General features: G+C 47.6%; 1 protein-coding gene across 6 annotated transcripts in view; it reads right to left on the reverse strand.

The window, feature by feature from the left end:
- Window positions 1-25,552, reverse strand: part of NTRK3 (neurotrophic receptor tyrosine kinase 3) — a 369,697-nt gene that overhangs the window by 134,017 nt on the left and 210,128 nt on the right. For all 6 annotated transcript variants that reach the window (XM_057721553.1, XM_057721552.1, XM_057721554.1 and 3 more), the window contains one exon: window positions 9,420-9,608. In XM_057721553.1, coding sequence (XP_057577536.1) covers window positions 9,420-9,608 — 189 coding nt within the window. The remainder of the gene's footprint in view (window positions 1-9,419; window positions 9,609-25,552) is intronic.

Here is a 25,552-nt window from a genome sequence, read left to right on the forward strand (position 1 = left end):
AAGTACATGCTCGAGAATGTCTAGCATTTTCAGATGATTTGGAGGAAATGCAATCATGTGCTATTTTTTCTTCCTGGGATGTGGAAAAAAAAATGGCAAAATGCCATGCTTAGATTACGCCTAGATCTAAGGGATTTGGGAGTCAGTATCCAACAGAGGTTAATCTTCACGGGCTGAAACCCTCAAGACAAGCTCAAGCATGTGGACCCAGGACTTACTGTCTTAGCTCCCAAGGTAAGCCATTCTGGAATCATCTAGCTCTTTCTAGAAAGAAAAGAAACTGGGAATGTATCTGAGCTCTCCTTTCCTCCTTGGGCTCACCAAACCTAGCATCACAGCCCTCTCAGAGGTCTGCTACTTATTCTAATTGGATCTGAAAATAGGATTAAAGAAAAATTCAAGGGGAAAAATGCTAATTTGTGTTTGTTTAAAATGTTCTATGAAAGATTGGCAAACAGGGCCTAGAGATACCCAACTGGTGAAAAAAGCTAAGGCAAAATATCACTATTACCTTTACCAAGATTCAGCCTACGGTTCCCTTAATGGGGAACCTCAAGATCCAGCCAGTAGAATGAAGGAGATGCATTGGAACGGCCCACCACCACATTGGTCCTATGCACTTCACGTCACATTTAGCCAAGCCGCCCTCCTAAACCAACCAGAGGGAGCAAGCAGGATTGCCCCCCTCCCACAAGCCAGCCTCCTCTTTTCAGCTCCACTCCCAGAGGAGGAGCTCCTAGCCCAGCCCTGTAACCAGTTACCCTTCCTTCCATCAGGCAAGTCCATCAGATTTTTTCTGCTAGAGAAAAACCTAGAAAGGAATATTCTTCAGTAACAGCAGCTGTGGCTGCCGCCTCTGCTCCTGGTTCCAGGGTGGGGGGCCTCCCAGAGAAAGGAGCCCATTCTCCATATTTCATCTGCAAGTCCATTATGCTGGGATAAGTGGCTGGGAATAAACACCCATCATTACCCTGCGCTAAGCAATGTTTGTTAGTATAGAAGGTGACAGAAATCTATATCATGCTGATGCACTATTTTTTTTTTTTTTTTTTTTTTTTTTTTTTGGCACATGGGCTTTGTTGCTCCACGGCATGTGGGATCTTCCTAGAGCAGGGATTGAACCCGTGTGCCCTGCATTGGCAGGCGGATTCTCAACGACTGCGCCACCTAGGAAGCCCCCATGCTGATGCACTATTAATACTGCATTATGTTTACAAGTTCCGTGCTCCCCACCCCAGCTGGGAAATCGGCCGTGGCAGTTCCTCTTCCAGAAAAGACAAGGTCCGTGGCTGATGGGCCCAGAAGAGAAGGAAGAGACAAGCCACTCACCCACTCCTGATGAAGGAACCACTGGTCCCAGCTAAAGGGACACAGCTCACGGACCTACTGGTTCCAGCTTTGGTCACCTTTGTGGACGTCCCCGCCTTACAGGCTGGTACGATAAGGGGGTTGCATCAAATAATTGCTCTGGGGAAAGAGAGTGAGACAGGACCTCCAAACAGCTGCAATGTAGCCAAAGAGAGGTAAGGAAAGGCGGGTCCTTCACCCTACCCTAGGGTCCACGTCAGAGTACCCAGCACTTAATAAGAACTCAGTGGATGTTTGTTGACTGACTGAGGAATAAAGGAGAAAAGGAGGCTGGAGGGAACCAGCACAGATGGGGTATCGACAGCCCAATGAGAGCGATGGGCTGTGAGGAGGACCCCAGGACAGAACGGCCGGGTCAGCCAGGGAGGACGCGTGACAGGCCTAGGTGACCAGGTAGGGGGCTGACGGATGAATGCACATGGTTCAAAGTGTAGAGACTCACATGGAAAACAGTACTGAAGGCCTGAAAGGAGGCCCAGAAGGCCAGGGCCAGCTTGAAAATGACACACGGGGAAACAGACGGCATTAGCAAGGTTTCAGGGAAACCAGAACAGAAAAGGGCTTGGATGCCTAAAGAGGTGAGGGTCACTGGGGGCTCTGTGTGGAAACCACAGAGGATCACTCTGGCAAACAGCTTTTGAGATGCTGTGAAGGCCTGAGCACACTGGTCAGAAACGCAAGGGGCCAGCTTTGTAGTCAACGTGGCAATTGGCCTCAGATCCACCACAAGTTAGACGTGAAGTGTGCTCACTATGGGCTAAGTAACTATCCAATGAGAATTATACCACCATCCGTTGCTGGTATAGTTTAGAGCAGAAGAGAAGATGCGCACACGTGTATGTACACACGCACACACAGACACACTCCAGAAAGCACACAGGGTAGGTGGATGCACACTGACAAATGCAAGAGACCAGGGGGCAGAAGCTGGGCGGTGGAGGCCAGTCTAACATGAAATGTGAAGAACGTAACCTGCCTTGGTACAGCCACCTGGAAGACAGTGTGGCCATTTCTTGCAAAGTTAAACATTCTCTCACCATACGATCCAGCACTCATGCACCTAGGTATTTATGCAAGTGAGGGGAAAAAATTACGTCCACGCAAAACCTGCACACAGATGTTGAGAGGAGCTTTACTCATAATCGCCCAAACTAGGAAGCAACCCAGATGTCTCCTGCGAGTTGAGTTATGTCCACCCACATCCCCACTGCCCCCAAAAAATAGGTTAATTTCCTACCCCCAGTATGTTAGAATGGGACCTTATTTGGAAAATAGGGTCACTGCAGATGTAATTAAAGTCAAGATGAGGTCTTACTGGAATAGGATGGGCCGCTAATCCAATATGGCCAGTGTTCTTATAAGAAGATGGCTTTGTGAAGAATACACAGGGAGGATGCCATGTGAGGACACAGGATTGGAGTGATACAGCTGTCAGCCAAGGGATACCAGCAAACCACCAAAAGCTGAGAAGAGGGGAAAAAGGATTCCCCTACAGGTGACGAAGGGAGCAGAGTCCCCTGAGACCCTGATTTTAGACTTGCAGCCTTCAGAACTACAAGACAATACATTTCTATCATTTGAAATCACCCAGTTTGTGGTACTTTGCCAAAGCAGCCCTTAGATACGAATACAATGTCCTTCAAAAGCCAAATAGATAAACTGTAGTACAGCCGTATGATGAAGTGTTATTCAGTGATAGAAATAAGCAACTCAGCTATGAAAAGACATGGAAGAACCTTAAATGCACATTGTTAAGTGAAAGAACCCAACCTGAGAAGGCTACATACTGTATGATTCCAGCTATAACGACATTCTGGAAAAGGCAAAACTATGAAAACACTAAAAAAGATTAGTGGTTGCCAGGGGTTGGGGAGAGGAGACAAATCGTGGACCACAAGAGAGTATCAGGGCAGTGAACCTATTGTGTGTGATACTTAAATGATGGATACACAACACAATGCTCTTGTCAAATCCATAGATTTGATGCTGTACGATGCTGAGTGAACCCTGCTATAAACTATGGACTTTAGTTAATCATAATATATCAATATTTGTTTTTCAATTGTAACAAATGTACCACACTAATGCCAGATGTTAAAAATGGGGGAGATTTTGGTGGGGGAAGTGTGAGGGGGTAAATGGGAACTCTCTGTACTTCCTGCTTAATTCTTCTCTAAACCTAAACATGCTCGAAAAAATTTAAATAATTAAAAAACTGACTTAACCCCAGGCCCAAGTATTGCCTTATCTGAAGGTAATCGTGGTCCCTTGGGAACTTGATTTCAGGGAAGAATTCAGAAAGAAGGATGAGTGCCAACACCTAGACCAAGGCCAACCCAGCTTCATGACTACAGGGACCTTTGGCCAAGGTTCTCCTGCCCATAGAGCTGTCCTTATCCTGGAAACAGGGAGAAAAGTGAGCCTCCACCAAACAGCACTTCTCCAAAGCCAGCTTCCCTGAGTCCAAGAAATGGAGAGGAAATGCTTGCGGACCACTGGAATCCTAGGCAATGTGATCTGACAGGGAAAGGATGGATCCTGGAGTCAGTCAGTCTGGGATTTAATCTCAGGCTCTCTCTTAACAGCCGTATACTCTGGAACAAATCCCTTAAGCTCACTGAGCCTCAGTTTCTTTATCTATAAAATGGGCATAGCAGCCTCTCCCTCAGAGAGTGGATGAAAGATTGCATGAGATAAGAAATGGGAAGGCCAGCCCAGGGCTTGGTCCAGGATAGGCTATCAATGTTGATCAATGACCTTTCCTGGTCTGTGACATCTCTCGAGAACCTGAGCCCTGTGTCATCTGACACATGGTTGGCAGGTACCCTCTCCAACCCTAGTCCCATGCTGTGTTTCCATAGACAATGAAGACTGATGACACATAAAAGCTGCTTCTTGGGGACTTCCCTGTTGGAGCGGTGGTTAAGACTCCATGCTCCCAATACAGGGGGCCCAGGTGCAATCCCTGGTCAGGGAACTAGATCCCACATGCATGCCACAGCTAAGGGTTCACATGCCACAACTAAGGAGCCAGTGAGCTGCAACTGAGGAGCCTGCCTGCCACAACTAAGATCCAATGCAACCCAAATAAATAAACAAATAGTAAAAAAAAAAAAAAAACAGCAAAAGAGCTGGTTCTTGGAATAAGTTCAAAGTCAGGTTTGGGAAACAGGACCCACATCTTTGAGAAGTGACAGGATGACCTAAGATCTGACTCAAAGTCATGCAAGCCTATTGTGCATGGCTTTTCCTCTAAGCTGTGGGTTCCCAGGAGGGAAAGGTCGCTTTGCAATAGCATGGATCTATGAACAACTCACAGGAGGCTGGAAATGAGCCAGATGCTGAGCGATGAATAGGTGCAGGAAGGAGGAAAACGGAGTGAGGGGATGCAGGGAGGGAGACTGGCATTTCAGGCAGGAATTACACTGTAGTAACAGTCAGAGCTGTGGGCTTGGAGGGAGACCTGGAAAGAAGTGACTAGGGGTAAAGGCTGGTGAGCCATCAGCAGGAAGGAGTAAGGTGAAAACATGAAGCCCTAGGAAGGGCCCCAAGGGGACAGAGGGTGCCATCCTGCATCTTGGAGCCCTGGTGGCAGTAAGCCCCTGAGGGTAGGGATCACGCGCGCCTTGTTCCCCATTGTTTCCAGAGCCGAATAGAAGGCCTGGCACAAACTCTCAATGAATATTTATTGAATAGATGAAAAGGAGAAAAATCAGCACGGTGTGAATGACTTGGATGCTAAAGAAGAAGAGAGACCCAAAGGAATATGCTCAAGTTTTACCGAGAGATCAAGGGTGCAGAACTCAGGTTCCCGCGGAAACGGAGCTATGAGACAGAGGACGTGAAGAGGTGCAGGGCTGAGCGGAAGGGGACAAGGTCTGAAAGGGGAGGTGAGAGCAAAGGATGGCTGACCGGGGTCGGGGAGAGTCCCTGCCTGCAGGCCCACCAGGAGGGGAGAGGTCAGAGGGAGGGGTGGAGAGCTGGGGGCACTGATGCTGAGAAGATGGGTACCGTTCCTTCTGGACCCAAGAAACCTGGAAATAAAGACAGCCAGCCTGGCCTGGGGATGGAGGGCAGGAAGGGAGGGTGGCATGGGCATGGCTTGGCACCCCAAGCTGGCCTCTGCTCTCTCAACTAAGAGGCAAAGTTGTCTTCGGAGAATGAGTTTGGGAAAAGGGGATGAACAGAGAACCCCGGGCCTCGAATAGAGCCAAGGAGCCTTCCAATGGGCCAACGGGAAAGAGCCAAAGCATGACTCCTAACACAGAGCCCACAGTCCAGCCCAGCACAGGCACCACGACTGCAGCCCAAGGGGGACAAAAGTCACTGAGTACCCAACGTTGCTCCAGATAGCTCGAAACTTCTCCCCAGTGGCCCATCTAGACCGGCCCCTTGGTGTCTCATTCAGAAGGACCTAGCCCCAAATCGGCTGTGTGACAAGGGCTGTACTGGTTTCTTGATGCTTTTGAGCATCAGGGGGCTTTAAATAAATAATGAGGGAGGCATCACTAGACTGCAGATTCTATAACCAACCCCGAGAAGGAGCATCTTTATTCAGCTCTTCCAGAACCCCTGGAAAGGCCAAATAAATTTCGAATAAAGACAATTCCAAATGCAGAGCGCTCGGGAATGCAGGCAAGGGGCGGCAAGCATCTGATAACGGACGGTACTAGGTGATCTCTACACATCCTTGCGGCCCTGACACGCTATGAAAAATGCTATGGACCAGATTGAAGACAGGTAGACAGTGAGAAGCCAGGAGAGGAGCAGCATCTTAATCACTCCAGTCCAGAAGGTCCCACCATTTATGACAAACACGTGTGTAAAGAAAGAAAAGCACTTTTGTGCTAAATCCATCACTGGGGGACTTGCGGAAATGAGGCCTGAAGTCAGATAGCTATGTCCCCGCGATGTCTTCCCACAGTCCACATTGCTAAATGGGATGAGGAAGGGAATCAGACAGAAGGCCCCCCCCGGGGGCCCCGAGATGTGAGCATTTCTCACCCCTTAATCCCCTGCGGCTTGCCATCCCCGCCACCAAAGGAGTGACCCCGGCCCCATCTGCCGCGTCATCAACGTTCACTGCTTATGTATCCGCCAAGGCGCATGTGGTTTTAATTATTCATGATAGTGTCTCATCGCACACGGGGATGTGTCTTGGAGTCCCTTCCCTTGACTGATGAAGGCTTTGTAATCAGAGACCTGCTGCTTCCCAGCCGGTAAATCTCAGCGAGGAGAGGGCCGGGCGCTCCCTTCCCCGACTGCGTGAGTCAGCCACGGACTCGCAGAGGGAGGATTAGCCAAATCCGGTTACAAGGCTCCTGCACATTGTTTGTCCTTGCCACACATGTTTTCCCAAAACAATTAAGAGCCATCCACTGTCTACTGACAGGACGAAATGTACCGCTTCCCTGAAAAGGGCATCTTCCCCGATATCAGAGGGTCTGGACAATCTGGAGTCAACGGGGGATTCTGCTCTGATGAGGTCTTGCTTGTTCCCTACTCCCTCAAGTCCTGTCCTAAGCCTGCTTCTTCTCTGCCTCCATCAGCCCCTTCCTGTGTACACAGAAGTGCTGTCTGGACAGCAGAAAGGCGGCTCGCTTTGAGTCACAAAAATAAGGAGCTGCAGGCACGCGTCTCCTCAGCACCGTTTCCCAGGGCGACAGCTCCTCGGTTGGGGGCTGGGTCCTGACATCAAAGGACACTCAGACCCCATGGTGCTCACCACGGCGCCCACTGATCCTGATGGCCCAGAGGCATGTTCCTCCCCACACGCCAGATTCGCCCCATCTGGAAACTGAGCCTCCACCTGGTATCAGGAGGCCACGGGACCCTATCCTACCCTGGGGCCCAGAGCTGCCACGAACAGGAACACCACCTATCCTCATTTTTCCTGGATTCTGTCCTTACAAATTCACCTGCTTGTTACAACTTATGTGCACAGCGCTGTCACGGTCATTCACAAACACTGCAGGACGGGTGACACATTCCAATCCCCCCGCATGCACGTTCCCAGCGGAGGTTACAAAGCCATGCTCTGCTTTCTTGTCTTGGCTCTCATGCTATAACTGAGTGTCCTTCCTGTGGTCTACCCAATGCCACTTTTTTTGCATATTTGTGCTTTCTGTGGGTGAGTTCCCAGTTTAAAGCAGCCCCCAAGCATAGGGCTGAAGCACTGCCTGGTGGTCCTGTGAGTGAGAAGACCGCAATGTGCCTTATGGAGAAAAGAGGTGTGTTTGATAAGCTGTGTTCAGGCATGAGTCACAGTGCTGTGGGCCACTATGAGTTCAATGTTAATGAAGCAACAGTATGTATTAAGGAGTCTTTAAACAAAAGCACAGTTATGTCTTGATCAGCTGATTATGCCCAGATGCTCACAGGAACCTAACCCTGGATCTCCCCTAGGAACAACAGCCCCGTGTTCGCTAATTCAGCGCTCACAGTGACTTCACACAATACTTGAAATGACGAGAATCAATTGCATATTCAACAGCAATGCCAAGCCTCTATTCAAATACCAGCATCCCTCTAGGAAACTCAGCAACCCCAACCCTAGACCGAGCTTGAACCCACACTACCATCACAGAGGGGCTTTCCTCCCAGCCACACCCAGGTCAGTCCAGGATGACCCTGATCTGAGGCGAGAGCTTTAGCCAGACTAGAACCATTCTTTGCCCTGTCTTCCCCACTGTTTGTCTGAAACACAGGTATCTTTCTTCCCTTGCCCAGCCCTGGTCCAGAACCCAAGTATCCTTCTTCTAACTGGTGCTGATGGGGGAGTCTGATAAACACTGAGACAGATTCTGGAGGACACTTAAGGTTGGGAGGCAAATGATGACCTTATTCTGATTCAAGCCCAGTCCCTCCCACTGTGGCAATCCTCTCACTAAACACAGAGCCAGAAAAACAGAAGCAAAGGTGGATGGAGTGGCCGAATGCCCACACTGCTATAAGATGGACCAGTGGGAGCAGCGAGAGTTCTGTGAGCTACAGAGAGCGTAGCCCAAGTATAGAGAGCTCCGCCAGGGGGAGAACAAGACCAGAGGCATTTCTTCCTAGGCTGACCTGGGACCACCTGACCAGAGGAAGAGAACAGACCAGCAGAAGCCTGCGGGCCAGAAAGAGGGACTCACAGCCTCCCAGAACCTCGGGTTTCCTGTCTGTAGATGAGGCCTTAACCTAGCGCATCCCTTCTGTCCCTTCCAGCTCTAAGGCAGTCTCCAGGGGTCTCTGTTCCCTCTCCTGACATAGCTGACCATGTCTTGGGAGCAGGAGCAGTGGGAGTGGAGGGGTGTGCACTGGGGTCGCTGAGCCTAGATTGAGCCCGGGGACCCAGCAAGGGGAACACCTGCTGGATGGAGGGCCAAGCCACGGAGGTTCCAGGAGTCGGGAGAGGCCCTAACAGAGCTGAGCAGAAATACAAAGGGAGGGGCTGAGCCATCAGGAGGGAAGAGAGAGTAGGGAGCAGGTGCCCTGAGCCCTCTGATCTAAAGGACACATCTGTAGCGGGGAGGGGAGGGAGTCCTAGCACTGGGCCATAATCCAGTTCTCAGAACGTACATTTCGGGCCACTGGAGGGGCAGCTAGAGTGATGTTTCCATTCGAAAGGTACTCACTGCCCTTCACTCCCTTCCCCGTTTGTAGAGGTTGGGGCGGAGGGTCTGAGGACCTCAGGGGCTGTTGTCTGGACAGAGTCAGGTTACGTTTCCTGAATACACAGGCCAGGTCCACAGATAAAACCAGCCGTGTCTGGGCCCCCTGCCTTACTGGGAGTACCTCTCCAGGTGGGGCTGGGCCTCCTGCCTCTAGGCTGCTCCCCATCTCTCCACCGCCCCTCCCCAAGCCCGCTCTGCCCAGGGGACTCTGTCCCAGTGGCACCCCCTTGCCCAGGCTATTCTTCAAGTTTTGAAACAAAGAGGGAGGGTCTCTTAGAGAGTGGGAGGTTAGCAGGTGGTAGGTCACCCCAGAAGGTTCCAGAACCCCCGCTACGTGGTCTATCGCCACGCCACCCTCCCTCCCCAGAAGGGACAACATTCTACTGCGGTACTCACATGTGTCTGGCTTGTGGCAGTTGTGTCCCTGACGGAAGTACTGGGGGTTCTCAATGACCGGGATACGGGTCATGCCGATGACCACTGTGTCCGGCCCGGCGTCCAGCGACGAGGGCGTGGTGATGCCATGGTTGATGTGATGCAGCGGGCTGGCCGAGTCCTCCTCGCCACTGATGACAGCCACGGGACCTGCACACACCAGGAGAGACACGGGAGCCCCGATGAAGGCTCATCCGGCCAGTGCCCAGCCCTGCCCACAGACTCTTTCACTGTTTTTCCCGTCACATCTTCCACGGGAGCAAAATCCATTGGAAGAGTATTCCCCGAATGCTCTAGATTCTGAATTGAGACTAACCCCTAATTCTTATTCACGAGAGGGAGAAAAATCTACCCCATCACACCATGCAGACAGCTGCAAAATAAGAGTGAATCTAAATGATTATGACATTAATTGTTCCCACTTTCCCCAAATCCAAATTAGTTCAAAATAATTAAAAGTTTAAATAAGTTTCTTTGCTTATGTAACAGCAACAGGATTTTAAAAATAACCTAGTGGTAGGAGATACCCTGTCCTTTGTCTCTTCAACAGCTTTCAAAACTACTGATGCTGGGGCTTCCTAGGAGGCGCAGTGGTTATGAACCCGCCTGCCAACGCAGGGGACACGGGTTCGATCCCTGCTCCAGGAAGATCCCACATGCCACGGAGCAACTAAGCCCGTGCACCACAACTATTGAGCCTGCGCTTTAGAGCCCATGAGCCACAACTATTGAGCCCATGTGCTGCAACTACTGAAGCCCACAAGCCTAGAGCCCATGCTCTGCAACAAGAGAAGCCATGGCAATGAGGAGCCCGTGCACCACAACGAAGAGTAGCCCCCACTCATCGCAACTAAAGAAAGCCCACACACAGCAAAAAAAGACTCAACACGTCCAATAAAATAAATAAATAAATAAATATTAAAAAAAACAAACAAACTACTGATGCTGGGTCCCTTGTGCAAGGATTCTGATTCAATTGGTCTGGGGATGCAACTTGGGCATTAGGATTTAAAGAGCTTCCTTGTGAGTCCCACGTCCAGCTAAGATCTGGAATCTCTCATTAGAGCCTTGGAGACTAAGAACCTTTCCAGAATGGACATCAGATTCCCATAGGAGTACGAAGTAACTTCCACTGGACTCTGCTGTCAACCCTCCCCAGCCCACAGACATATAAGCCCAACGTGGGCTTGGATCTAACTCGGACCATCTTTCACAAGTGACAGCACTCCGGCTGCAACGTTATTAGCCCATAGGCAGCTAAGCCGCCTGGCCCACCCTTGAAAGTTCCATATTTGCCCCAATGGCTTCAAAGAACACCATCTGCATCTTCACCAACTCCAACCCCACCACGTTCTAACCCAAAGAAGAAAACCAGTAAAGTAAGGTGATTTGCAAACACAAGTTGACACAGATAATTAACGCTGCAGTCTTGGTAGAGCAATGATTCTGTTTGGTGGTGTGATTCTCCCATAAGTACAAATAAAACTCCTGTAAAGTGAATTAGCTGTGACTGTTTGTGGCTTCCTACAAGTGGCGTTTTAAATGGCTGCTTTGCAAGACACACGGTCCCAAGACAAAGCACCTGCTATGATTCAGTTGTGCGGCTCGAACAATATTTCCACTGCAGGAATCCATTACCTCTTACTGAAGTTTATGGGGAGAATATTTCCCATCAAATAGCAAGGTGAAGCTCCAATGAGGCAGAACTAAACGGAAGACAGGTAAATGCAAACCGAGGACCCTGATTGCCCCTCCGTCGGCATAGACAGGCTTATTCTCACCCATGACAAACCATGTGAAAAAGTAGCAGCAAGGGGTTGCCCAAATACTCGTAGTCATTACATGCCTTGCAAAAAGAGGTCAGTTCCTGAAAATACCTTGTAAACTTTTCTGAAACACTTCTCAGTGATTTCCAGTTAAACATGGAAGGCTGAGCACGGGTCTTTAGCCTCCTCTCCCCAAATGCTATTAACATGCAAAGGAATTAAAGAAATGTTGGTGCACAAAGAGGAAGAGGGGAGACAAGAGGAAATGAGATATTGCAACAACATTTTGGAAGATGAAAAAGCAAAGGAGGAAAGCTCACTTGCAGAGTGGAGGAAGATACAGAAGAAAGGACCGCCAGGTCTGCAGCAGGGAATCATGACAGGCAGTTGGTTCTGCTGGGGAGACCCAGTACTCGAAGGGTTAAGGAACCCAGGAAGGCTGGGGTGAGGCTCAGGGCTGGAACAAGGCACCCCAGCCATCACCTCACCCCCATCTGTCAGAGTCCAGTGGTTTCATCCCAGAGAAACTGAATCTGAAATGTTCAGGGGAGGGCTGAGCTGAAGCAAGAGGCTGAGCCCCTTCTTCTTGCGCCTAAAACAACAGAAACAGGACTCCCGTGGTGGTCCAGTGGTTAAGAATCCACCTTCTAATGCAGGGGATGCGGATTCAATCCCTGGCTGGTTAACTAAGATCCCACATGCCACGGAGCAACTAAACGCATGTGCTCTAGAGCTCGTGCGCCACAACTACTGAACCCGCGCACCACAACTAGAGAGAAGCCTGCGTGCCACAACGAAGAGCCCACACCTCAATGAAAGATCCAGTGTGCTGCAACTAAGATCCAATGCAGCCAAATAAATAAATATTTATTATTTTATAATATATAAAAATAAAACTGCAGAAACCAAGAACAACACTGCCTACCCAGCCATCTCATCCCCAGTCTTGTCTCAAATACCCCCACCCCAGAGGAGATTAGAGAATGCGTCTCTGGAGAAACTGAATGCCTCAAAAAAGATTTCTGGAGAGGGACATGTGAGGGTCTCCCAAGGAAGTCGAGCTTACATGGTGACCATGCCTTAGTGAAGCTGAACAGTTGGCAAGCCCCACTCTGCACACAAAGCAGGATCTCACCAGCTCTCTAGTGCTCAGTCCCTAAATATGAAGAAACGGTCCAGAATCACCTGACACTTCAGCAAAGTTTTAGCATGAAAGAGGGGGCACAAGACACACAGACAATCAGGGACCTGCAGGAACTAGAGGCAATTCAGGGAGCATAAGACTTCTTAAAAAGTGTCCTCAGAAAGATAAATGAAGACATTGCATCCAGAAAACAAGATGATACTTAAAATGTGAACAATGAGAACGTAAGAAAGAATCCTTGAGAACTGTGCTCAGCAAAATTTGAAAGTCATAGAAGAATGGAAGATAAGTCAAGAAAATGTCCCAGAAAGTCAAACAGAAAGGAAAAAGGCTGTAAATAGCAAAGAAAAGATATGAAAATTAAAGGCTCAATCTAGACATCCAACATCTGATTAAAAGGAGAGAGAGAAAGAGACAGAGAGGGAGAGGAAGAGAAAGAGAAAGATGAAAGGGCAGTATAAAAAAAAAATGGAAAAACTTGCCCAAAATACTATCTACCCGGTTCCCAGAACAATTAACACACACACACGAGAGCAAGTATGCATGTGTGTGAGTGTATGCAGGCGTGTCCCCCGCCCCCGCATATATCGAGGCACAAAATTATGAAGTGCCAGAACCATGAGGATAAAGAGAAGATGCTAAGAGCTTCCAAGCTTCCAGGAGGATGGGACAGGTCATATTTCAAAACGAACAGGAATCAGAAAGACAGCATAATTCGCCATAACAACCTAATACTGTTACTGTAACTGAGCAAATTCCTTCAAAATTCTTCTGGACAAATTTTCAACCTAGAATTCTATACGCAGAAATGGATGCACCCATTGTAAGGGCAAAAGAGATGTATTTGCAGACGTGTAAAAATTTACTTCGCCCTTTCTTAGGAAGTGACGTGAAGTGGAAGCTTCAGCAAAACAAAGAGACAAAAGAGGAGAGTGGAGTTGGGGATTCAGTTTCCAGAAGACCAAACAACAGAAGGCCTCCCACACCTCAGCCCCTTTTGTTCTCAGCATTACAGGAGGTAGATTGTCATGACAACATGAAGGAAGGACACCAAATCAGGAGGAGTTGGGAGCAGACAGAACATTGGACGTTCGAATCTGCTTTCATCAAGTCAACGGACAAAGTGAGTGGTCAACAAAATGTTCCAAAAGCCTGTGCTCTAAAACAGTGTTAGCCTTCTTGACATTACTTATTCTAAAATCTGAAATAGGCTGGGGAAAGAGCCGTGGGTAGAAGTGTGCTTCTACAGTCTCCCAAGCCACGGAGAGGGATGGACGGGGTTGCCCGCAAAGACTTGACAGAAATAAAAGAATAAAACAGACTTCAGAGCCCTGGAGGATCCACTACTTAAAATTCAGGCAGAGGAAGGGGAGCTAAAAAAGGAGAAGGAGAAGAAATCCAGAGAAGTAGAAGAAAATCAGAGAAGGCTACTGTCTTAGAAGTCAGAGGAGGAGAACTTCTAGAAGCTGAAGAACACTCTATACAGAGGCCAAGTAAGATGAAGGATGAAATCAGGTCACTGCATTTGACAATAAGAAGGTGACCTTAATGAGAGCAGTTTCCATAGAACAGTGGAGGAAAATACCATATTATAGTAGGTTGAAGAGCTAGAGAAATCACCCGTCATCATCCTCATTTTTAGTACTGAGTGCTTCCTATGTATCAGGCTCCAGAAAGGTAACTTCTTTAACTTTACGCTGTCTCTGTGAGGTTGGTACCAATTTTCCCCATTTTACAGATAGGAGCACTGAGGCATAGAGCAGTGAGTGACCTGCCCAAGGACACACACTAGCAAAGAAATAGTGATGCTGGAATTCAAACCAATGGTCTGGCCCCAGATCCTGTGCAACCATTATACACAACTGGCTCCCTGAAAGTGAAGCCTGGGGAAAGGGGTTTGTTCAAAGGGACACTTGATCAATTCTGGTACATTCTCCTGCTCACGAGTGGCTGCTTTCGACTGCAGGTCCCTGAAACTCTTTTTTAAAGATGTCCCTCTTGAACCTTGAGAATGGGGACAAGAGTGAGTCACCTCATTAGACTCACCCAGATAGATCACAGGTAATTCATCATCCTCCCCCAGCCCCCACTCTTCCCGGCACTGTGAATGCTCTCTTTCAACCACATCCACATCACAAAGAGCACAGTGCTGTCAGCCCGTTGTCCAATCCCCAAGGCCCTCTCACTCACCTCCGCTCTGCCATAAACTTCATTCCTTAACATAAAAGCCAATAGAGAGTACATAGACCCATCACTTCCAAGGATGTAAGAGGAGATTCCTGCAGCTCACAGCACTACTACCCAGCAGAGCTGCAGCTGGTGCTGGGGCAAGACAAGCCCTCCTGGGACAGGGCTGTTGTGGGTATGGCAGGATATGTGGCATCCCTGGACCTGGGCATTACAAGCCAGTCTCAGTTTCATTCATTGTAATAAAGGTACCACTCTGGTAGAGGATAATGGTATGAGGGGAGGCTAGGCATGTGTGGAGGCAAGGAATATAAGGGAACTCTGCACCTTCCTCTGAATTTTGCTGTGAACCTAAAACTACTCTAAAATATAAATAATAAAGAAAATAATTAAAAAATGTTAAAAAAGCCAGTCTCCCCACACAAGACACAACACATTTCCAAACACCCCATGGGGTGACAGAACTGCCCCCGATTGAGAACCACTGATACAGGCAACCAGCATCCACTCTAAGAATCAGTTTCCCTTCCCAAGTCTGGCTGATTCTCCTGTCACTTGTCTCAGGGGGAAACCCACAGACCTGTGGTCCCCCTGGGAAAGGAAGCATTTCTTCTTACCTGAATATCCACAGAGAAGAATTTATTAAGATACAAAGAAGGGACAAGTAATTCAAGGGACATTTCAGCTGTCTGGGGAGCTCTCTTCTATTTTCTGAGCCCCAAGGCAGGTCAGGAGGAGTCAAGCTTGCTGTCTTCTGAGCTCTCAACATACACACACACAGACTGTATAGTATCTGTGATGGGCCTCTCTGCTGTCATTAATCCATTCCTAATTACACGCTTATTTTAGTATGCAGCACTAATAAACAAAAAGAAAGAAACAGGCTTATAGCCTTTCTGGTACGTTCAAGCTTTTTGAGAGAGACCTGAAGGAAGGCAGGTCTGCTCAGACACTCCCATCACATGATTCTCTTCCCAAATAGGTGTCTTTTTTTCTTCTTCAGGGCTACGGTGGGTTTTGTTCCTCAAATCACACCATAATAGAACCATTAAATCATTAGAGAAAGCTCGATGGCCCCAACAGCTGTCCTGCCCAGCAGGACGGTCCAAACTGTCTTTCTGGAATGTCTCTCCCTCCCTGCCCCTCCTATGAGAAAAAATAAGGAAGCAGGACCAGAATGGCTCAGATTTTCATAACTGGTTGATTCCAACGTAGGGCTCAGTTTCGCCCAGAAAGCAAAGGTCTCTGATGGGAACACAGCGTGGAATTTCACCTTGGTTGCGTGAGCTCTGACCCAGGTGGGCGGGGCCCCCATCACAGGGGAGCTGGGGGGTGGGCTGCAAACCACCACAAGGACTGCAGGGACAAGGCATCCTCAGGAGCCTCTGGCGACTCAGGGTCCACAGCATAAAAGGGGAGGGGGGAAGGGGGGCATCACAGATATTGCACAATGAAAGCGGATAGAGCAGCACCCTGCCTGGTAGCGCACGACCACAGAAACACTCACTGCCCCTTTCAGATCAGAGGAAGACCCTCCTTAGAATCACGTCTCCAGTGTTTCCTACCCTTGTCACTTAAATCCCCTTTTGTTCCACCAACTTCCTAACGTACAAAGCCTTAACAATTCTCAGAAATTTGGCCCACAAGAACATCCAGACATGGACTCTACACTCTGGCATTTGCCCAGTCATTGTGTGGAAGTGGAAATCTCCAATTTCCAAAGAAATGACTTGGAGTCCCAAGAATGTTGTTATAACGAAAGGGAAAAGGGAGGGAAGATAAACTATTATTAAGCACCTACTGTATGCCAGATATATTGCTGGGCATTTTGTTCTCTTCTCATTTGATCCTCCAAAAAATACTGTTATGCCCATTCAACCCACTGAACTCAAATAAATTTGGTCTTTCAAAAATCACTCAGCCAAGAAGTGACGGAGCCTGTATTTGGACCTATGTTCATCTCCAAAGTTCTTTCTCTTCCCATCAAACTACCCATTTTCTCAATAGGATGGATGACACCCAGTATTTTTCTATAAACAGCCAGAACTCGATGTGAATACAAGAGCCCATTAAAAAAGCCAAACATCACATCTGAACCAAGGCACCTAGGAATAGATCACCAAATATTCTCAAGCATGAACCAACCCACATAAGATACCTTTGGGCAGTCAAGGCCAATATTTATAGCTAAATTGTAAAAGCCTGGAGTCAGAATCTATCCATTTCTATATTCCTTCATTTATCCTTGTACTTCCTTCCAAAGCAGAGGTGGCGGTGGCGGGGGGGGGGGGGGGGTGGGCGGTGGGTGGAGGTAGAGGGGTGGCAATCTCACCTACCAATTCAGACAACCCTCTTAGAAACTGCGATCATCGCGACTGCTGTTCACCAAGTATTTCCAGGCACCTGGTGGGAAGGCAGTTTTCTGCACCCCTTGAGATTAGGTGGTGCCCCGTCACTTTCTCTGGCTCATGAAAACGAGCAGAAGTGACCTGTATCACTTCCCCATGGAAGCTTTAAGATCCAGTGTGTTGATGAGACATCGCCTCACACCTGTTAGAATGGCTAGCATCAAAAAGACAAGAAATAACAAATGCTAGTGAGGACGTGGCACAAAGGGAACCCTTGTGCAGTGCTGGTGGGACTGTAAATTGGTACAACCACTGCAGAAAAACATATGGAGGTTCCTCAAAACATTAAAAATAGAACTACCATATATTCCAGCAATTCCATTTCTGAAAATACAGGAGTCCCCCCCCTCTTATCCACGGCTTTACTTTCCATGGGTTCAGCCACTGGTGGTCAACCATGGTCTGAATAGTAAATGGAAAATTCCAGAAATGAACAATTCTTCAGTTTTAGGTTGTGCACTGATCTTAGTAACGTGATGAAATCTCTCGTGCCACTCCATCCCACAGGGACATAAATCACCCCTTGTCTGGTGCATCCCACCCATTAGTCACTTAGTAGCCGCTGGTATCAGGTCGACTGTCACAGTATCATAGTGCTTGTGTCCAAGTAACCTCTATTTTACTTAATAATGGGCCCAAAATGCAAGAGCAGAGATGCTGGCAATTCAGATATGCCAAAGAGAAGCTATAAAGTGCTTCCTTTAATTGAAAAGGTGAAAGTTCTCAACTTAGTAAGGAAAGAAAAAAATTGTACACTGAGGTTGCTAAGATCTGCAGTAAGAACCAATCTTCTATCAGTACGAGTGTGAAGAAGGAAAAAGAAATTCATGCTAGTTTTGCTGTTGCACCTCAAGCTGCAAAAGTTATGACCACAGTGCAACGGTAAATACTCAGTTAAGATGGAAAAAGCATTAAATTTGTACAATAAGATACTTAGAGAAATCACACTCATATAACTTTTATTACAGTGTATTATTATAATTGTTCTATTTTATTATCCATGTTGTTAATCATTAGAAAACATGAATACAGGGATATGTGTATAAAAACAGATGATTGAACTTGGTGTACCCCCAAAAAAATAATAAAAAAAAAAAGAAAAGAAAACATGGAATGATTTCCATGGAAACAACCTAAGTGTCCATTGACAAATGAATGGATGAAGTCATGGTATATTTATACCAATTCAAATTGGTATATACCAACCAATGTGATATGTACATCAAATGGAATATTATTCAGCCACTAAAAAGGAGGAAATCCCGCCATTTGCCAAAACATGAATAGACCTTGAGGGCACTATGCTAAGTGAAATAAGTCAGAGAAAGACAAACACTGTAGGATCTCACTTATATGTGAAATCTTAAAAAACAAACAAACAAAAACAAATCCCAGGGATATAATGTACATCACAGAAACTCTAGTTAATAATACTGTACCATGTATTTGAAAGTTGCTAAGAGAGTACATCTTAAAAGTTCTCATCACAAGAAAAAAGAAATTGTAACTATGCGTGGTGATGGATATTAACGGTATTTACTGTGAACATTTCACAACATACACAAATATTGAATCACTATGTTGTACACCTGAAGCTAATATAATAATACAATGTCATATGTCAATTACATCTCAATTTTTAAAAATGATCCAGTGTGTTATCTGCCACATTTTCTTTTTCCTGCCTTGGCAACCATGGAAGCATGAGGCAGAGCCCCAGGCAGCCTCTGACCTATGAGGCTGACATAGAGCTGAGGCTTCCAGCCAATACCTGGTACACATGTGGCATAAGCGAGAAGTACAGCTTTGTTGTTTTAAGTCATTGAGATTGGCAGGGATGCTGTTTATTCTCCCAGCATAACCCGGATCATGCGGACTAATACAGGAATGAAGTCATCTCACATTTAACAATACTTTAATCCTTTCCTTCACACCATGTTCACGCCTCACACCATCCTCAACAAATCTTTACAAAGGTGCCTTATGAAAAGGCATCATCCTCAATGATGTGATTCATCGTAAAATGCCTCTTCCCAACTCTCTGTCCCAAAATTAAGCTCTAATCTAATCTGATACAGCTCCACGAAGAGCCAGATCATGGCCTCCTTTGTTAAAAAAAACTTCGCCCTACCTCAATCTGACTTGGGAAGTATAAGAAAACAAACCTGGATGGTCTCATGGGTTTTTTTTTTATGTGCCAGAATGAAGCAAAACAAGCCAACCTTTGGATTAAGAAAATGATTTTTTAAAAACTTCAACCTTTTCCTGCTGATAAAAATCAAACATTGACGTGTCCCTGGTGGGTGAGAGTGTTGCATCAACAAATCTGGGAGCAGGAACTCATAAAACAGAATAAACGAAAGCACAACAAACACAATTAAAAATCCAGCCATGCTCAGAGAGGGATTCCATTTACTCTCTCATAAAAGGAGCTTACTCCTCAGAGGAAAACAAAAGAAAATCAGTTTCTTAATTTTTATTGGCAGAGGTGGGACACAGGCCAAATGAACATAGGCTGTGCCCAAGAGCATACCTGGGGACAAGTCACCAACTGTCTGCTCCTGGACCAGCTGCCCTGATCCCTCTGCTCTCTGCCTCCTCCAGCTTCCTAACAGTCTTTGCCACTGTGATCTCTGGGGCTCGCCAGGTCCTGCGGGCTGCCCAACAAGGCGTGCCCTCCTCACTTCTGCGCTTCCCTCCCTGAATCATTTCCCAAAAGATAAGCTTTAGTCTCTGGCTCCAGTTCCCTCCCAGCCTCTTACAGGAACCAAAGGCTTTGTTCATGCCTCGCAGCATTCATAGCTTGGAGGTATTGCTTGGAGATTGAAAATGATGCTGCCGTACAACCAGCTGGAGAACACACATTTCGGGAAAGGGAAGGCAGGACTGGCTCTCTGAACACCTGACTTCCCTTATCTCAGTCATCATCACAGCAACCCTGGGGGTAGATCCTGTTATCCCAATAACGCAGTGGAGGAAATTGAAGCTCAAGGTTTCATCATTTGCCCAAGGTCATACAGTTAAGAGACGGTAGACAGACTCACGTCTATCTGACTTCAAACTTTGGCTCATTTCACTGCATCACGCTGCCTGACCCTTCAGCATTGTTGTTCTGACTTTAGGACAAATTATAACGGGTCAGCCACAGCTCCTTCCCATGCCCGATCTTTATTCCCTTGAGACTCATTTGTAAGAGAATTGGCTTCACGGAGGAGGGGCACGCACGACATTTCCGGGGAACTTTAGACCCACAACCTAGGCACCAGGTTATCTGGCAGAGGCAACCGGGAGCTCACAGAGGGGCAGGCAGGCAGCAAGGGGCCTGAGAAGGTAGCCATAGGCAGCCTGAAGGGAAGGCAATCATCATCAAAGACTCTTTATACAGATAGTATTTCAGAACATCCCAGGCACAAACAGGAAGTGAATAATCACCTTCCAAACGCCAACCGGAGTACAAATTGCTGGTGCTTTTGTCCAAGGCCCCCAAAAGAGATTATAGCTCAAGTCTCAACTGTTCTAAATTCAGCTTTAGCCACTGTACTAGTCAGTGTTACCCCCAAACAGAGGCCTTTATTCCCTCTAAAGAATTATCCATAGATTTCCATATGTATAGCGGATTCACTTTGCTGTACAGCAGAAACTAACAAAAATTGCAAAGCAACTATACTCCAATAAAAACTAATTTAAAAAAATAATTATCCATAGATTTCCCCCATCCTCTTGGGGACTGTGGGCGGACAGGAAAAAGCATCATTTCCGAGCTATACTAGGTGCCGCCACGTTGGATCACCGACGCCTCCGTGTCCTTCACCCACACACTCATGTCACTTTTTTCACTTACCTAACTATATTGCATGATCTGATTTCTACACTAAAACCAACAGAATGAGAGCCCAAATTCCTGTGGCCTAAGCCCACATGCCTCTGACTTGACCTGGTTCACAAGTGGGAAATAATATCTAAAATTCCACTGGTGGACCTGTGGATGGTTCCAATGTGAGGTTCTTCAAAGTAAAGTGAGGCATGACTTGCGACTTCCCTGGTGGCGCAGTGGTTAAGAATCCGCCTGCCAATGCAGGGGACACAGTTTCAAGCCCTGGTTAGGGAAGAGCCCACATGCCTCAGAGCAACTCAGCCCCTGTGCCTCAGCTACTGAGCCTGTGTGCCATAACTACTGAAGCCCGTGTGCCTAGGGCCCATGCTTCACAACAAGAGAAGCCACCACAATGAGAAGCCTGTGCATCACAACTAAGAGTAGCCCATGTGCAGCAACAAAGACCCAAGACAGTCTAAATAAATAAATAAATAATAAATAAAAGTGAGGCATGACTCGTTAGAAGAGACAGAGACAAAACTCTTTTCGGGAGAAACTTGGGGCCTTATAGGCACTGGCTCACAGGCGGCTTCCCCACTAGAAAAGCTTCCCGCAGTTGCCTGGCCCCATCGCACTGCTTTCTAGGCAATAGCTTATCCAAGGTATGTCAGGAGGAAACCCCTTTTGTGGTATTTCTAAGTACATGTGGAGAGATGCCATCACGTGTTGCCAGCTATAGAAAACCCTGCTTCCTTCTGCAGAATGATGGCCTCATAGACTCAAACAAAAAGACAGAAAAATAGCTAACATCAGCTGAGCACTTATGGACCACCGGGCACTGTCCTGTCCATTCAAGGCTCACAGTGGCTCAGTGAAGTGGGTCCTATAATTAGAGTCAGAGCAGTTGAGTTGTCTGCCCAAGGTCACGCAGCGAGTAGGTGACAGCATCGTGGTTCTAGCTGGAGCTGTCAGACTCCAGAGTCCATAATCTTAATCTCTCCCCTACCTGACTTACGGTGCATAATTGTACAGCCTCAAATCAGTGAGGTCTAGGATGAAAACACTTCTGAACTACAGTGCCCCGAAACCGAACGTGCTGAAATGAGGCCTGAATTTAGATTGGAGAGAAACCGTAAAAGTCCAACGGCTTCCTCCAGGTCAGTCTGAGATTGTAAACTCATTCCCAAGCCCTGAGCCTCCTGAGTATTCATACACAGCTCTCTTTGGGCTTAGCACAGATCCCATTGCCTTATGTCAGACAAAAAGATGTTTCTCCCTTTCCTAGAAAATGCTCAGCGGGAAAGTCTGAGGCCTCCTAGGAGCCCCAAGTAGGGAGGGAAATGAGAGTTACAGACCCTAGAGCCTTTTAGAATGGAGGTCTCATGATTTGGTGCCTTAAAACCCATAATCTAATAACAGTGGAAACCCTCGGATCTGTGACACTTTACTACTCCAAGGCACTTTCTTATCCTTGGACCCAATCACCACAGCAACCGATTGGTATACTCAAAATAGAGACTGCATTGCCCATTTCACAGACACAGAAACAGGCTCAGTGTTGTTGAAGTGACCTATCGCAGAGTCAGGGGAAAGCTGTGACTTTAACCCAGCTCTTCTGTCTCCCCATCCAGTATTCTCTGGAGCTCACATCAAACTTAATCCCTCTAGAAATGTAAGGGGTGGCCACGAGTCACAATTCTCCATCTGGGGAGTAAGATCCAAGGTGGCATCTCTGGGAGCTGCGAGGACTCCCCACCAGATGGATCTTTGTGGAAGTTGTTTGGAGATTTCATGAGTTTGGCTGTGAATCTCTTCTTCTAAAATTAGAAACTCGTAAGACTGACTTAGAAACCACAGGGCCAACGCACATGTAAAGAGAAGCATAATAAACCCAGACAAAAGGAGAGCCTGGCAGTACAAGGTCAAAGTCAGCCCTGTGAGTGTCCAGCAAAACTATCCCAAAGAACACAGATCCTTGTGGTTGTCACTGAAAAGACACAGGGCTGTCAAAATATGCTCAGGTTTCTCTGTGGTCACCAGATAGGGACCCAGGGTTCTCTGTTGGTGCCCACAGAGGTCAACAGTACCTGACCTGCTGGGGGCTCTGCGTGCCCTGAAACTTGCACCCTCTCACTGCAGGCCCTTATTCCCTGACCTTACAGAGATACAAGGAGAGATGCAAGGAGAGATGCAAGGAGTGATGCAGAGATGATGGAGAGTTGCCAGTGCTTCCTGGCCCTCCTGTGGCCTCTCACCTACTGTTTGCTGGACCAGAGGTTGGCACCTGCCCACCTTGGTTGGCACATCTCCCAGGCCCAGCTATCTTCAAGGCAGGAACTCCAAAAGGGTTGTACACTCAGGATTCAGGGTCCTATGATAGGAGCCTTTTGCCCTGCATCCTTGGCAAGGATCTCTCCACAGACACGTCACTGAGCTGTCCTATGAAATTTTACTTTGGAACTTAGCTATACCATTGACTTGTACAGATCTTTCTCGACTTAGGATGAGGTTACACCCTGATAAACGGATCATAAGTTGAAAATATCATGTCAAAAATGCATTTAATACACTGAACAGCATAGGTTAGCCTGGCCTACCTTAAATGGCTTCAGAACAGTTAGCCTACAGTTGGGCAAAGTTCTCTAACACAAAAGCTATTTCATAATGAAGGGCTGAATATCTCATGTAATTTATTGACTATTGTACTAAAAGTGAAAACCAGAATGGCTGCCTGGTTCAGGGTGGTTCTAAGTGTATCGGTTGTTTGCCCTCCTGATCGCGTAGGTGCCTGGGAGCTGCGGCCCATTGCGGCTGCCCTGCATCGCGAGAGAGCGTCACACCGAACGCGGCTAGCTTGGGAGAAGATCCAAATTCAAAATTCAAAGAACAGTTTCTACTGCACGTGTATTGCTTTTGCAGCAAAGCAAAATCAAAAAATCATAAGTCAAACCATCGCTGTCAGGGATCATCTGTGTTATGATTTTCATCAGAAGCACTGTGTCCTTAGAAAACGATGAGGAACTCATACTCCATCTGACGTCTACATTTGAGCCTGTCTTGTTGTTAGGCTGTCCTGCGGTCAACAGCGACCCATCTCCTCGCTCATCCCAACTCAAGCTACTCGGCTGGTCCTGAAGTCTCTAGACCATAAATTCTTAAACTCTCTCCTGTATGTCTTTGAATTTCTTTGATGTCCTGGTAGAATACTTTCAATACAGCAGGCAGTCGGAAAATACGTGCTGTCTTAGTGCTAGCTCAGGCATCGGAAAGCATTGCCGCCTCAAGTACATTTAGTTTCCTAGGGCTGCTGTAACAAAATATCGCCAAAACATCTGAGTGGTTTCAAACACCAGAAACGTATTCTCCAAGAGTCCTGGAGGCCAGAAGTCCGAGCCTGACCATGCTCCCTCTGAGACTCTAGGAGGACTCCGTCCTTGCCCCTTCCTCACTCCTGCTGGTGGTTGGCAGTCCTCGGGCGTTCTTTGGCTTGTCAGTGAATCATTCCTCTGTCATCATATGGCCTTCGTCTCTCTATGAATGTCTGTTTCCATGTCTCTTCTCCTCTTTTTATTAGGCCACCAGTCAAATCAGATGAAGGGCTCACCGTACTCCAGTGTCACCTCATTTTAACACACATCGTAACTACATCTGCAGAGACTCTATTTCTGAAGAACATCACATTTGCAGGTACCAATGGTTAAGACTTCAACATACCTTTTTGCAGGACACAATTCAACCCACATCACCAAATCTCCCATCTGTCTCACTCTCAGCTTGGGTCTGAATGGCAAGGGCAGGCATAAGGAATGAAAGGGCGTTATAAGGATGGTGATAAAACTGGAGAAACCTCAGGCTCTGGGGTGAGCTGGGAACACCCTCTATAGGCATTTACATTTCCAGGGGCAAATTCCCAGGGACTGTAACACGAAGCCTGTTCCAGGATCCTAACATTTGAGTTCTTGATTCACGTCACATCTTCCAAATCGGCCCTTCCCACCTACATCCTTACCAAGTACGGCCTTGCGTGCCAGACCCTGAGATGCAAAGTAGAGAGGGAAAAGAAGAGGCTTCCCTGGCCAAGAAGAGACTCCCAGGTCTACAACAAGGGCACACGATAAACCAGGGGACACGCACATGTGATGAGGACCTCATTACACATGTGCCCAGGGCAGCGGGGTGGCACAGGGGAGACACTAAACCCGGGCAGGAGAGAAAGGAAGGCAGTCCAGAGAAGGACCCCCAGCCCGGCCAGCACGCTAGCTTTGAGGTCCATCAGCCTTCATCCCCGCAAACAGTCAATGCCTCATCCCAGAGGACCCACCTTCCCTCCTGCCCTACAGACACTGTCTCCGTGAGCGCAGTGGCCGTCACCTCCGAGGCACCTTGAACCTTGGCCACTGCCTCTTCTCCCCGCACACCTGGGCGGCAGTTGAGCAAGGGCCTCGGCAGCCCCTATTAAATCTCTTGGCTCACTCATCCCTTTCACAGACAAGCCGTAAAAATGATATAAGCATTTCATTCGAGCAGTGCTGCCGCAGGAACTGGGGAGGATGCAGAGGACCCATCGATTCCCAACACCAAAATCAATCAAAATAACATTGTATCAGCTCTGTGATCGCCTCCCTTGTATGGCACACTTTATACACTGTAGTATCTGTGCCCGTTTATACCCCTGCCCCCCAGCCCTCTGCAGGGCTCCACGGGCCAGGCCAGCACTCGGAGCGCCACGTTCTCTAAGAAGCAAGACGACAATGTCGCGTGCATGCTCCCCGCAC

This window comes from Hippopotamus amphibius, chromosome 2, assembly GCF_030028045.1.
Source record: "Hippopotamus amphibius kiboko isolate mHipAmp2 chromosome 2, mHipAmp2.hap2, whole genome shotgun sequence".
NCBI classification, from domain to species: Eukaryota; Metazoa; Chordata; class Mammalia; order Artiodactyla; family Hippopotamidae; genus Hippopotamus; species Hippopotamus amphibius.